This window comes from Metopolophium dirhodum, chromosome 4 (assembly GCF_019925205.1).
Source record: "Metopolophium dirhodum isolate CAU chromosome 4, ASM1992520v1, whole genome shotgun sequence".
In the NCBI taxonomy this organism is placed as follows: Eukaryota; Metazoa; Arthropoda; class Insecta; order Hemiptera; family Aphididae; genus Metopolophium; species Metopolophium dirhodum.
In genome coordinates, this window is record NC_083563.1 from 15,319,629 (window position 1) to 15,335,408 (window position 15,780).

The 15,780-nt window shown below is 27.9% G+C and overlaps 1 protein-coding gene and 1 pseudogene across 5 annotated transcripts; both read left to right on the plus strand.

Annotated features, from left to right (window-relative positions):
• LOC132943080 (uncharacterized) lies at window positions 1-10,365 on the plus strand (annotated as a pseudogene).
• A 484-nt stretch (window positions 10,366-10,849) lies between these two features.
• On the plus strand, window positions 10,850-15,097 carry LOC132943081 (uncharacterized). Of its 5 annotated transcripts, XM_061011878.1 has the most exons (14): window positions 10,897-10,931; window positions 11,108-11,251; window positions 11,332-11,505; window positions 11,647-11,700; window positions 11,783-11,830; window positions 11,915-11,971; window positions 12,140-12,298; window positions 12,389-12,436; window positions 12,531-12,590; window positions 12,678-12,755; window positions 12,867-12,923; window positions 12,998-13,232; window positions 14,139-14,303; window positions 14,817-15,097. In XM_061011878.1, coding segments are annotated over exons 6-13 (681 nt in total). In that variant the 5' UTR covers window positions 10,897-10,931; window positions 11,108-11,251; window positions 11,332-11,505; window positions 11,647-11,700; window positions 11,783-11,830; window positions 11,915-11,928; the 3' UTR covers window positions 14,140-14,303; window positions 14,817-15,097. The 5 variants fall into 5 exon arrangements, with proteins under 5 accessions (XP_060867860.1, XP_060867863.1, XP_060867862.1 ...); XM_061011877.1 differs by having other exon boundaries at window positions 10,850-11,251; XM_061011880.1 differs by having other exon boundaries at window positions 10,850-11,251; window positions 13,001-13,232.
• Window positions 15,098-15,780: the final 683 nt, after the last annotated feature.

Genomic DNA, 15,780 nt, shown 5'->3' on the forward strand with positions numbered 1-15,780 from the left:
CGTGGTCAGTGGTTCATTACCGACGAATTATGGACGATACCGTCGAAGTTGTACCGGAGCATTGGTGTGTTAAAAAGGGCTATTGCGCCTGGCCGAACACAAAAAAAAAAGTGATCTAAAAATGCTGTAATTAATAGAATTAAGCCCAAAAATAAAACATTAAATTTATATAAAGCACGGACTTTGGCTTATAATATTGGTGAGTTGAATATATTAATATTGAATTATCTACTATATTATAAAATTATGTTAGGTATGTAATTTATTTTAATTTAATGTGATTCTAGATGACTTTCAAGTTGCCCAAAAAAAATGCATAGTTGCAAAATCTAAATCAGACCTTTCCTCGTCTGAGGAGACTGCAAAGACCAGAAAACAACGAAAACAAAAAGTTATGATAAACTCTGATTCTGAAGGTATAATATAATTTACTATGTATATATTTACTGTATATTATGTAGGTATAGTATTTTACAATATTACTGTTTGCTTGAACTTAACTGATCTGACATTTCCTTTGCCTTATTGTGGGAAAAATTACCTGGTTAGTGGTCCCAGGGCTAAAAACTAGAACACAGATAATGTTTGTATCTTATAGTCTCTTATAGGTATTTAATTTTACTTGTATCTACACTTATAAAGTCATAACTCATAAGTATAACTATAGGATAATATTTTTTTTATTGGGGTGGAGGGGGGATTATATAATTTCAATATATTGTCATTTATTGTTAAATTGGTAATAATATCTGTTTTAATATTAATGTTTTAGTTGTTAAATTTGAGAAATAGTCGTGTAGCAATAAGCCTACTCGTTCTTGACCAATTCTTTATTTCATGTAATCCAATGATGTATCCAATTTATTTAAAATATTTTGTTTGAATAATTATTATCCATAACATACCTGTCAAGAGGATACTATGCATTCATAAATTGACTCTGCTTATACAATGTACCTACGATATTGCAAATTTTTGTTCACTAGTTTGAATAGTGTTCTGTTAGTTTTGATATCAGAGTGAATTTACCTATAAACCCACCCGCATATGTTGTCTCTGTCTTACACACTGATAACATAGCAAATTTACGCTCAGCAGTTCACGTTTTATGCTGTTTGCTTAACAATTAGAGTAATCGACCTATTATGAAACTTGATGGTAAGAACATTATCTGTGTTTTATTGGAAGTTTTTTTACAATAATTTAGTTTTTAAGTGAGTTATGCGTGTATAAGAAATGTAAATTAAAAATGCTCATAACTCACTTAATGTTGGGAGGGTACTTCCCGAACAGTGGATATTCGGAGGAATTTGTCGTGAGACAAAAGAGTCATTTTTATTAAAAGTACCTGACAGAAAAACAGAAACTTTACTTACGGCGATCAAAAACAACATTCAGGAAGGTACCAAGATCTATTCAGATTGTTGGCGTGCATATAACACCGAATTATTAAAATCATCCGGCTTCCATCACTATACTGTCAATCATACATACAATTTTGTTGACCCAACCACAAAAGCATACACCCAAACAATTGAACGCCTTTGGGGATTGGCAAAGTGGCAAAACAAAAACCATAGGGGAACAGCTCGCCATCATCTAGATTCATACCTGACTGAATTTGTTTGGCGACAAAACCTTGGTAACGATCCACCGTTTAATAAGATTTTAATGGATATTAAAACCTGCTTTCCTCCTCAAAAAAATTATTAACTACATTTTTTATTTATTTTTTATATTATATAATTACAATTTTTTCTATACACATTTTTATGCCATTTTATCGTGTTTCAAAATAAATTTATATTATTATTCAGAAAAGATTTAACCTATATATTTTATATATTTTTATTATTTAAAAAATTGCGGTAGTCGAAATAACTCGGTTGATCATATAATAGGTAGTCTTGGAAATATTTTGGTAGTCGAGATAACACGGTTGTGAACCTAAAGTAGTCGAGATACCACGGAAGTACCATTTTTTCAAATATTAAATTTAACTAAATTTTGTTTTTGCTTGTTTTAATTGGTTTTCTTATAACCAAAGTAGTTGTTTATGAATGGTTTTAAATAATATGACAACGTAAAATTTATATTTTTTATTATAGTTATTAAAATACAACAATTTAGTGAGTCTTGCATATAGTTTACATGGACTAGTGTGTTCTTCATATTTAGGAAACTATATTTGAAATGGGCTTAGTTTAAATTTTAAATTGTTTATTTAACATGTTTAAATAATATTGGGACTTAGTTGAATATAGCATATTGTATAGCATTTGAACTGAATTCTATATAATAATAAACCAGAAGAATCGAGTTTTGGACTTATTATGTTTTGCATGAACGGGGACGATATATAGTATTAATGTGCACAGTTTATAATAAGTTTATAATAGTTAATATACATCTAAATACAGTATCCATGTACTCTATTTGTGCACAAAAAACATTATTTAGTTTATTTTAATTTCAAACCATTTCCTACCAACTTATGAGTGTTCTTAATTAGTACCTAATTGATAAATTAAATAATTAATAAATCTTAATTATTATTTTTTGATTTCAGATGGAGAGTTTTCTGACGATGAGTCTGGTAGTATGCCATCATTATCATCAACAGGTAATCCGTTTTAAAAGTTAACTGTTCATTAGTTGTAATATTATGTTAAATTAGGTGTTCATATTAAAAATAAATAAATTAAATTAGCAAAACATAAGTAGACAGTTATAAATACTATAGTTTCAATTTATAAATAATATTGACTATATTAACTGATGTATAGAAATATGTATATTTAGGTATACCTACTTTATTTTTCAAATTAGAGAAAATTAGTTATATAATTTATTATTAAGTCAAGTTTTGTAATATAATTCTGTTAATTATAACATACTTAGGAGGTACTGCAGAAAAGTGAAAACTAATTTATTTTTCATAATATGGTTAATGCAAATTACATAATTCAATATGATTTATTTCAGATTATGAAGTTAAAAAGTCAAATGAGAAAAAACTTACAATTTCTAAAGATCCTGGATGGTCTCCATTAAAACGGTCTGTTGTTGAATCTTCATATGGTAAATATTTCATCATTGTTAAAAATAATGTAAGTATACCTATTATACCTATCCATTATTATTTATTTATATGTTTTTAGCACATATTACATCAACTCCAGTTAATCAAACAACCAACCAATTGATCTCAGATATTAAAAGTTTGAATTCAAAATCTAAATACTACCATAATGATAATGGTAATAGTGTTCCTTTGAAAGATGATGTTATTGTCCAGACTAATCATTCTAGTAATTATATATATATCTATACAATATATTTCTATTGCATACATTATTAACATTAATTAATTATTTTAAATAGTCAATACTCCTTTCACTACTAAAACAACTGTATCTCCTCAAAATACTGTGGATAATTATAATAGTTGTTTAAACAGTAATATCATTGCTAAAGGAGATAGCCCACATTTATCATTTGGTAATCTATATACATTTAACTACTTATACATTTTTTTTAATTTAAAATTTTAAAACCTATATCTTTACCTTTTTTGTTTTCCAAGTATTTTCTTAAGGTGTTATTATTTATATATATAATATATAAATATATTTTTTTTTTTGAAGCTAAAAGAAGTTTATTTTCCGACTTGGATAAATCTCAAAACCCTAGTATAATTGATAGTCCAATAAAGATTTCTGAAAGAACATTATCTGGTGCGTTTTGATTAATTACATAATTTGGTAGTTATATTTATTTTGTTCAATATTTTAACTTTATAACCCTCCACACGTTAAGATCATGACCAGTCGCACATTCAAAATAACTTCGTCCACCGTACCGCTCGTTGTTGCAACCACTCCCACTTTTATAATATACGGAACACTCGCGTGATAACAGAGTCGTGCACATGTTTATAAAACAATAGATCTCCTTCACCACGCTGGTTAGTTGTAGAATTATTTTATGGTGAACTAATCATAAACCGGCCGTGCGTAAGGGACACAAAACGGTCCGCTGCCCGTTCATGAACTTAACGTGCGGTGGGTATAGTTACTTAACAATATTAACACATATATTATACTCATAGAGAAATGTGCATATTGTAAACTGTTTTAATACAAGTAATCTTAAACGACTTAAACTTAAGATTGTCATGAAAAAAAAAAATTGTATTTTATAATACCCGCGTTACCACTATCCGCATATTTAAAATATACTATTTTCTGAGTTCTAGTAAAGAACTTTTTAATATCTAATAAGTATAAATAGTTAAAATTAATACATTTATATCATATTATTACTACATTTTGTATTCAATAAATTATTTTTAATTTTTATTTTAATTTTTAGAAAACAATTGTTCAATGGTATACAATCTCATGAATAGCCCATCTACATCTAATGAACAAACTGTTCAAAAAGGTAATACAACTGAATGCATATCATTAGAAAATACATTATAACTTAAGGGTAGTTTAACGATACCTACTTACTTAAAATTATAATGCCTTCAATAAATTAAGTTTAATACATTAGGATGTATACTATCTTTATTACTGATTGTTAAAATTAATTTGTAATTTTGAATATGCTTTTAGTTGACAATTGTGTAATCATCAAACTCAAAACAACAAAAAAGTCTCCATAAAGGTAATTATTAGTAATAATAATAAATATAGACACTATATTTGTTGGAATTATAAACAAAACACCCTATATAATGTAGTGTATAAGTAATGTATTCACACTGTAGTTCATCAGACGCTGACTATACATTTTTATATACTACAGCATATTATATGTCCTGCGTAGTGTAGCCGGGTATACATAGTTAGTCGTTGATTTATATTACGCCTCGTAACACTATTGTACATCGTATCATTATACTTATTATTATATTATATATATCCGATTATATTATTATTTACCTTTTAACTTCTGTATATCTGTGTACTTCAACAGGTTATGGGCCCAGAGTAAGGTCTTTATAATAAAGTCGTGAATAATTAGTAAAATAATAATTGATTAACGAATTGCGTGTTTTTTGTGTACAGACAGTGTACAGCAATAATAATTCGCGAAGTGCAGTGTAGTGTGCGTGCGTTTCTTAGTGTGCAGATAGTGTACATCTACGTTTTGTTTAAATATGGAGAACGAACAATATAAAATCAACAAACTCAAAGATGCATCAAATTGGGACATGTGGAAATTTCAAATTAAGGTTATCATGAATGCAGCTGAAATATTTGATGTAGTAACAGGAAAATCAAAGAAACCAATTTTAGCAAAAATCGGTAATGAAACTGAAGATGAAGCGAGAAAAAGGCATAGTGTTGATTTTTCAATATGGAAAAGGGCAGATAATAAGGCTCAAAAATGTATCGTCACTTCACTAGATGAACAACCTCTACAATACATTATGAACTGTGACACAGCAAATGGTATGTGGAACAAATTACTTAGTGTGTACGAACAAATGTCGGACACAAGCATAACAATAGTACAACAAAAATTCTATCGTTATACAATGGATCCTAAGGACAATATAGCCGGTCATATTTCGAAACTAGAAAATTTAAGTAGACAACTAAAACAATTGGGAGAACCTATCTCAGAATCAATGTTGATTACAAAAATTTTGATGACATTACCTGATAGCTATAGGCACTTCTACAGTGCATGGGACTCAATGAATAGTACAAATAGAACGCTAGAACAGTTAACCACTCGATTGATGGTGGAAGAAACACGACAAGTGCAAGGACAGGAGGTCCGTAACGATGGTGCTGAAAGTATTGCTTTGACTGCAAACAAAGGCAAGTATATTAAAAGTCAAAAATACGGGAACAAAAATGATAATACAAAACCAGGAAAATGCAACCACTGTAAAAAACCAGGACACTGGAAAAAGGACTGCAGGATATTCAAAAGGGAACAAGAAGAAAAAAAATCAACTTCCGGTTTGGCGCTTATTGGTGTACAAAGAAAAATTGAAGAAATCGACGACTCAGACAAATGGTATGTGGACTCAGGTGCGAGCGACCACATGACAAATCGGAAAGAGTGGTTCGTCGATTATAAAAATTTTGATGTGCATTCGCCTGTACGTATTGGAGATGGTAAGCACATTATGGCAGTCGGAAAAGGTAACATAAATATTCATACTTATGTTAACAATAAGTGGATAAAAGGCTACTTAAAAAATGTTTTATATGTACCTGATATAAAAGTAAATTTATTTTCTTGTGGGGCATGCCTTGATAAAGGAATTACAATGGTGACAGACAGTAAAGGTTGTACATTTAAAATGGATAATCGTGTAATTGCAGTCGGTGTTTGTGAGAATAAATTGTTTTCAATGCTAATCAAAACAGATATTTCACAGGAAATTGGACACTGTGCTAACGTTGCAGTTAAGAAATTAACATTAGAACACTGGCACAAAATACTATGTCATCAGAATGTCAAACATGTTCGTGAGTATTTAAAACACAATCAAATACAATTTACAGATATACAAGGACAGTTATTCTGTGAACCATGCATCTATGGCAAACAGCATAAGGAGACGTTCACTCAGAGCGAAACAATAACTATTGAACCAGGGCAAATAATACACAGCGACGTATGTGGACCCATGGAAGAGAATTCATTAGGAGGTAAAAGATATTTCATTATTTTTAAAGATGATTATTCTAAATATACTTATGTTTATTTTATGAAACATAAATCTGAGGTTAAAGAAAAACTTAATTGTTTTCTGAGTATGGTTAAAACTCAAACTAAAAATGTTATTAAAACTATTAGAAGTGACTGTGGATTAGAATATAAGAATTCTGAAGTTCAATCAATTCTAAATATTTTTGGAATAAAGCATGAAACAAGTGTACCTTATACTCCTGAACAAAATGGAAGAGCTGAACGTTCAATGAGGACTATTTGTGAGGCAGCTAGAACAATGATCTATGCCAAGAATTTTCCAAAATCACTGTGGGCAGAAGCAGTCAATACAGTAGTGTTCTCATTCAATTATACTGGTAATTCAGGGAAAGTATCTAAAACTCCATATGAGTTATGGTTTGATAAACTTCCTAAAATAGAAAAGTTTGTAGAATTTGGAATAAATGCATATAGTTTAGTTCCAAAACAACGACGAAAGAAGTGGGATGCAAAAAGTCGAAAAGGATACTTTGTTGGATATTCAGAAACTTCAAAAGGGTATCGTATTTGGTATAAAGAAAATAACGAGGTGTCACTTAGTAGAGACGTTATTTTCAAGGATGAAAGTGTTGTAAATGACCAACGTGTAGAATGTTCTAATAATTTAAATGATAGTAATAACATTGATGTTCTTAGCTTACACAAAGACGGCTCTTTAGAACACAGCAATACATCAGAAGGAGATGAAGTCATGGAAAATAAATTTGGGTCAATAAGTGTAGATGACAATGAAAAACAAGAACATGAACAAGAAAATGGATCAAATGTCAACGTGTACAACTTGCGAGACAGAATTAATATTAAGAAACCATTACGTTATGATAATTCAGCCTTTTTCGTAGTCGAATCCGATCCAGTGAATTTCAAGGAAGCTGTGGAGTCACAAAATTCAGAAAAATGGATAGAAGCCATGAACAAAGAAATGGAATCTCTGGAACGAAACGGAACATGGTCACTCATAAGTTTACCTAAGGACAGAACTATTGTAAATTGTGGTTGGGTGTATAAAACAAAATACAATGTTCATGGACATGTTGATCGATACAAGGCTAGGCTAGTAGCAAAAGGGTATAGTCAAATGTTCGGTATTGATTTTAATGAAACCTTTAGTCCTGTAGTAAAGTTCGATTCAATTCGGTCTATATTAGCTATATCAGCAGCAGAACAATTACAACTTCGACAATTTGACGTTCAAACAGCCTTTCTATATGGAGATTTGGACGAAGAAATTTACATGAGACAACCAGAAGGGTTCAACGATGGTACCAAAATGGTGTGCAGACTTCAACGCAGTTTATATGGCCTAAAGCAGTCACCACGATGTTGGAACATAAAGTTCAAAACATTTCTTCTTAACTTTAATCTATTAGAAACAAAAGCAGATCCCTGTGTTTTTGTTAATAGAGAAAATAACAAAGTATTAATCGTCGCTATATTTGTTGATGATGGTCTAGTTGCAGCTACATCGAGTCAGGATGTACATGCATTAATTGAATATTTAAGACAACATTTCAATATTACCGAAGGAGAATTGAATCAATTTTTAGGTACAGAAATTGAGCGAAAATCTGATGGATCAATTGTAATGCACCAAGGATTGTATTGTAAAAGAGTATTGGAGAAGTTCAATATGACTGAAGCAAAATCAGTTCAAATACCAGCAGACCCTCAACATTCATTAGATGACAAGCAACAAAATACTAATTTAACTAGTAAAGTCCCATATCGTGAAGCAGTCGGAAGCTTATTATATCTTAGTCAGATTACAAGACCGGACATAACTTTTTCAGTAAATCTAGTTAGTAGATACATCGAGGATCCAAAGGAACAACACTGGACAGCAGTGAAACGAATTTTAAAATATTTAAAGGGAACTATTAATTTTGGATTGGTATTTAGTTCTAGACAAAAACTCATGTTAAAAGGATACAGTGATGCTGACTATGCAGGTGACTTGGATACAAGAAGATCAACATCAGGGTCAGTATTTACATTAGGATCTGGAAGTATAGCATGGAGTTCACGTCGTCAACAGTGTGTTAGCCTTAGCACAACTGAATCAGAGTACATAGCTTTAAGTCAAGCAGTACAAGAATTAACTTGGTTAAAATTGTTTTTAGGTGAATTGCTGGACCAGCCAAAAACGGTGCCAACAATGTATGGAGACAATCAAAGTGCGATTAAACTCGTAAAAAATCCAGAGTTTCATAGAAGAACGAAGCACATAGATGTTCGCTACCACTATATAAGAGAAAAGTTCAATGAGGGATTGTTTTCATTGGAGTACATATCCAGCAAGGAGCAGATTGCGGACATTATGACAAAACCAACTCCACGAACGCGGTTCAATGAGCTAAGGGAGATGTTAGGAGTTATAAATATTGATGTATATGGGTATATTGTTTAAGGGAAAGTGTTGGAATTATAAACAAAACACCCTATATAATGTAGTGTATAAGTAATATATTCACACTGTAGTTCATCAGACGCTGACTATACATTTTTATATACTACAGCATATTATACGTCCTGCGTAGTGTAGCCGGGTATACATAGTTAGTCGTTGATTTATATTACGCCTCGTAACACTATTGTACATCGTATCATTATACTTATTATTATATTATATATATCCGATTATATTATTATTTACCTTTTAACTTCTGTATATCTGTGTACTTCAACAATATTATATGTATACCTATATGTATAGGTACCTTCAATTATATTATTCCAATCATACTAGTATTGTATATTACATATTATTATACTTCAAAAATATTGGTTAATATATTATATATCATGATTGATTTAATTATAATATATATTATTAAGCATTCTCAATTCACCCACCCACCATAAAAATTAAATACTAGGGATACCGCTTTAGCAAAGTTACTAATTAGGCGCAAACCAATATATATTATTATCTTATTTAATTTTTTTTTTTATAAATAGATGATCAGTATGCAAAATTGTTAAATTTTATGGTAACAATAAAGTACGAATTAAGATCAATGCAGGAAAAATTGGACATCATGATTCAGCGAGATGAGGAAAACTACTTGACAAAAACTAAGGATTTGAGTATATATGACACTGGTGATATAGATAATAAATTACCAATCAAAACTCAGGAACAGTTGGAAGAATTAGAAAATGATTTGTCTAACAATAAACATTATCGGTGTCAGATGGTAAAGATTTTTAAGAATTTCATACGTGTATGAACTGTTATTAAATAAGTTATATATTTTTATTGTCATAGATTAAACGTTTATCATCTGTGGGAGGAAAGTCAATAAAAATTATGGCAAAAAGAATAATGGCTATATTATTTATACCAGAAATATTATGTGAATTTTCATATAGTGGTCGTGGTTACAAAAAACTACCATTGCTTCTAAATAAAATTATTTTTGGTAAGTTAAACTTAAATAACAATATAGTAATTTTGATTTTGTATTAATTAATTAATTTTTAGAATTTTAATTTTTTAGATTCTGTCCTTACAATCAAAAAATTTGCCAATGCTGATAACGCAGCTAATGAAATTGATCAGGTTATTAAGTACGTTCTTATTCAAACTTATTTAAAATTAAAGATAAGGCAGGAAAATAATTTTTATAATCATCCTAAATATATTATTATAGTGTACAGAATTTCTTAATATAATAATTTCTGTATACTTATTAATACTGATATTATAATTTTAAATGAAATTTTAAAAACAATAGGTATTAGGTAAACGTTATAAATAACAATCATAATATACTCTATACCTATTTGAAAGATTAATTACTTAACAAATGTATAACATAAACGTTAAATTCTTTTTTATATTAATAACTACGTTAAGTATAAAATCATTTACATAACCAGTTATTTACATTGTGTTAACGTTTACCTATGATCTGAAGTCTAAACCTAGGAAACGAGCTAGTAACCGACTTGATGTTATAACCTTGTTTACCCGTATTCGTAAACGGTACTGCCATATAGGCGTGGTACGGGACGCGAGGTCGGCTACTCGGCTCGTTTACTTTAATAGTTTTCTGTCATGGGTGTCATGGCGACATGGCGTCATAGAACATTTTGTTGTTAAACCTTAACGGCTTATTGCTCAATGTGTTTTCTTAACTCGCTTCGGTAATCGACGCCAGTGAATCACGGTTCAATATTATCACGTACCTACTCTATAAATTGTTATTCGTGTACTCACATTGTTAATTGTTATAATAGTGCGTACTGATGTCGGTAATTTGGAATTCAATGCATTTAATTTTAATATAATCGTTTGATTGACATTTACTTTTGTTTACAATATTCAATATGACGTGGTCGGTTATTCACTTCTTTAAAGATAATGGAGTAGAGGTAGTACCTAGCACATGGTTTAAAGATGATACATGTGCTTGGCCTAAGACCCATGTGAAACGTTTTATTAAAAACCATTGTATACCAAATACTAGAGGGTTCAAAGCTAGGGCATTGTCTACAAATATTTGTAAGCTTATATTTTTTTTACAAAATAATAACTACATTGTATAATAATATAACCTATAATTATTTTGATATACATTTTAGAATCGTTTCTTGTTGCTCGAACGAAATGCAAAAAATAATTGATCACTTCGGATTTATCATCTACTGAAGATGACAATTATTCTAAAATAAAAAATATAAATAATGGAAAAAAATCAAAATCTGGTAATAATTGCAGTAATAACAAAAAAACGGGATATGGCGCTGACAAATCAGGTAAGATGGTTATATTATGTATAGTATACCTTCTTTAATAATTTAATTAATATTGGAAAAAAATGTTATTATTAATAGTACTTTATACAATTATTAACTTATGTTTATAAAATGTGTATTATTTTTATTTTATTTTTGTAGACATTGAAACTGATAGCGATGACAATAATTATGAATTACCAGCTTATGATTCTGGTAAGTAAATATATATAATTATAATAACTATACCTACCTAAAATGTATTGTACTTCAAAATTGATAAAAATCTTTATTGTAGGTGATAATAATTCCAGTACAAATAACATTAATTGTCTGTCTAAGAAATGTAAGTTTTCAATGATTTATTAATATAGTATATTTAATTTTATGTTCTCTATATTCATTTCTAATGACACATATTTTTTTACAGCTTGTGTTTATGATATGCTTGTCAAATCACCATCAAAAACTCCAGTTTTTGAATCTAGTATGTACCTACCTATAATATATTATATATATAATACTATTTTATTCTAATCATGTTTTTGGGGGAATTATGTAATATACTTGTAGAATATTAGTTACTTGAATAATTTCATTATAGTTGTCCAAACTGTTTCACAAAAAAAAATTTTAATTATATTTCCGTTTACAGTTGATGATAATTTCTGCATGGTGAAAAATGTGTCACCTTATAGAAGAAATAAACATTTTGTACTTTCTCCTAATAATTTGGCAAGAGCAGAAAAAAACAAAAAGAGAAATTTATCTGAATTTCCTAGAAAATATCCATCTCCTGAAACTTTTCAATCACGTATGTATACCTAATAATTAGTTCTATTAAAATGCAATTTTTCTATCATATAAAAAATTAAAAATATTTTAAATTACACTCAAAACACAGAGAAAAAAATTAAATCAGCACCTCTTATGAAGATGACTAAATACCATTGTTAGTATATATAAATAATATGATTTTAAGGCTAGTATATAAAACGCTGATATATAGTCTTACAAACGTTTTACACTAATTTTTGTTTTTATAGCTCTTTCACAAGAAATATCTCCTACTACTGTTCAGAAGTATTCACCATTAAAAACATATGGTAAAATTATTAATAGTGTTTTTCAAAATTGTACTATACCTATATAACAAGAAAAGCATTACATATTAATTTGTATTTCTAATATAGCACAAGCATCTGCGGCGAGATCTGCGGTATCCAAGCAATTATTTAGACCAGATAACTTAAGCCAACCGTTGACTACTTGTTAGTTTAAAAATATAATATAATTATAATATATAATTATAACTGTTCAATGATTATAATTTACTAGGATTATGTTACTTACTTATTGTATTTTCTTATATTATATTGCAGTATTAGAAAATAAACAAAAAACGCCTCCAAAACCAAATAAATTAAAAAATTCTTCAGGTATGTAAAAATAGTAACCTTCTAATGTTTTATTTTTAAATGTTTTAATTATGATGTATAATATATAATTTCAGAAGATCAATTTAAGGAACTCATTTTATACAATCTTTTAGTATTGAAACACAGCATTAGAAACATCAATGAAAAATTGACATTGGTTGTCGAAAGGCAGATTTCACACAATTATAATGTTGAAGAATCTAATGATCTTACATTAGAATATTCTAATTTGGACTGCTTATTACCAATTGATGAAGAAGATACATTAGACAATATAGAAGAACAGATAAGAAGTACCATGCATCATTGGTAAGTAATTTCATTTATAATTAGACTTCATAAAATATAGACAATTTTTTTCTTAAATTAATGGTTTTTGAAACAATGTTTCAAGTTCAATTATTTAGACTAAATCGATAACAAATGTATTTTAATGTTTACAAAACGTATAACAACTATATACCTATTGTGAAACATATTTTCATTATGCATTCATGCCTAGTTTTAACTATGATAAATCATTTTTATGTAATTAAATACTCCTTAAATAAATCTGTACCACAGAAGTCATGTAACGCAAGTCACAAAAATGACATTTTTACTGGAGAGACAATACAAAAATGTTTGTATTGCAATGCACTTACAATTGTATATTTCAAAAATATTATTTCGCTTTACTTTTTTTATGTATCACTCTAGACATACGTTTCTATACTTCTATCATAGTTTAGGACTTAAGTTAGTATACTTCTTACTATCTATAAATTTATTGTTAATTGGACTTACGTTAAAATACAATTAAACAGATCACAAAAAGAATATTCCAACAATAGAACTGACTCAATATTTGAAAAATGCGTTAGTTGACTTCTGTGTTACAGAAATATGTATAGCTTTTATTTATTGAATGACTTTAAAGGTTAAAATTAAAAGTTTTTACTAAAGAATAAAATGATTTGACTTAGTAACATTAAATACATATTACATTAAATCTATATATTTTTTATCAAATTCAAATTATTAAATGGTTATTAATATCTTATTATTCCTATTCTACATTATTTTAGTAGGTCCTTAACTTAGGTAACATGTAAATATTTTTTTACTATAGATATAATTACTGTATTATAATAATATACATACTTATAGTACTATATGGAAGGTTTAATATTTTATGACATTAAACTTTATTTATTTTTTTTTATTACATTTTAGACTAAACAGTTAGCTGGACTTGGTGGATAAAGTATCAAAGTCATTGTCAAAAGAATCATGGGATATTTGTTCACTGACAACACCTTAGCCTTATATTCTTTTAATGGCAGAGCAAATAAAAAAAAATGTTTTGCAAATCTATCAATTTCAAAAGTTATATATGTTGTAAATATATTATTTATTTTTACGTAATATGCACTCATAAATTCTTCTATTACTTCTCTTTATCTATTATATTATAATATTATGAATAACTGGTAGTATATAATATAACTAAGAATTTGTTATACTCTTAAAGTCTTATATAACAGCAACCTTTTTAAATTAATAACTTTCATTATATATTTTAGTCAATAAGTTATTTATGGAAGTTAATAATTACTAATATTCACATAGAAAATGTTTAATTCCAAGACAACTATTTTAATAATGCTATAATTATGATTTAATACTTTTTCTTTGATTCAAGCAATTTAATCCTATATATTTGATATATTATAATATTATCTAAAATAATAATTATACATATAAATGTAATATATGCCGGTCTATATGGAGTTTAATGGATAGAATATGAATATGTGTTTAATATATTATAATAATATGCCTTCTACCATTAAAATGCAATTATTAATTTTTATTTTTATAATTATTATTGTTATTTGTTTTATTGTCCAGATGCTGTTAAATCAATTAAACGATTGAATAATGAATCATCGATGAAATTGAAAAATACTTTAAGTATTATCTCATTCAAGCACCATTCAACATAAAAAAGAAAAAAGAAATGTTTCATTGAATATGAATATCATTTAATTTTGTAATTATTATGTACAATATAATATAGCTAGGCTAGGTTTGCCTTTTAGTTATATCATATTTCAACTATATATATACTATTATATTATATTCTAAATAAATTTATAGGTACATTATGTTTTACTATTATTATATTGTTATAGGGCCTAACAATATATGTTGAATATGTAATACATTAATTAATATTTTGAATATTTTTGAAATAATAAAGATAAATTTTATGCAATTATTAAGTTTACATTTTAATTATTAAATATTCTATTAATTAATTGTATAAAAATTACAAAATATACCTATATAATTATTTTTTAGAATATTTTAGTTAAAAACCGACGATCTGCTCAATATTCGACAAACATTTATCAGAGGTGAAAAAAGTTATATGAACGGTTGATTGGTGTTAAAAGAATATGTATTCAATATTAAACAATATTAAGGAATGTTTAAAGAGTACTTAACGAACCTTGACGATTAAAGGTTTTTTAAACCTTTAAGTGTATATACTTATTTGATATTGAGTTCCATGTCATTTCATATTTATAGTGTGTTAAATTAACATTAATTTAGTTGATATCCAATTGGTTGGCAATACTTATTCAGGGTTAAACATTGACTTGCCTACTTTGATTTTATGTTTATTTAATATTTGCATGCTATGTGGGAGCTATCTACGATCATTTGACTTAAAGTTACACGAAAAACTAAAATCGATTTTGATAAAACGTGATATTATTGGTAGGTTATATTTCTATTTTATAGTAGATCAATAGCCAATAGATTACCTATAAATCACATTTTTTTATTTAAATCCCGGTAGTCGAGT

Coding starts and splice junctions, on each gene's coding strand:
- LOC132943081 (XM_061011877.1), top strand. CDS start 11,929: ATGCTTGTCAAATCACCATCAAAAACTCCAGTTTTTGAATCTA. Junction 11,972..12,139: donor AACTCCAGTTTTTGAATCTA/GTATGTACCTAC, acceptor TTCCGTTTACAG/TTGATGATAATTTCTGCATG. Junction 12,591..12,677: donor TTCACCATTAAAAACATATG/GTAAAATTATTA, acceptor TTTCTAATATAG/CACAAGCATCTGCGGCGAGA.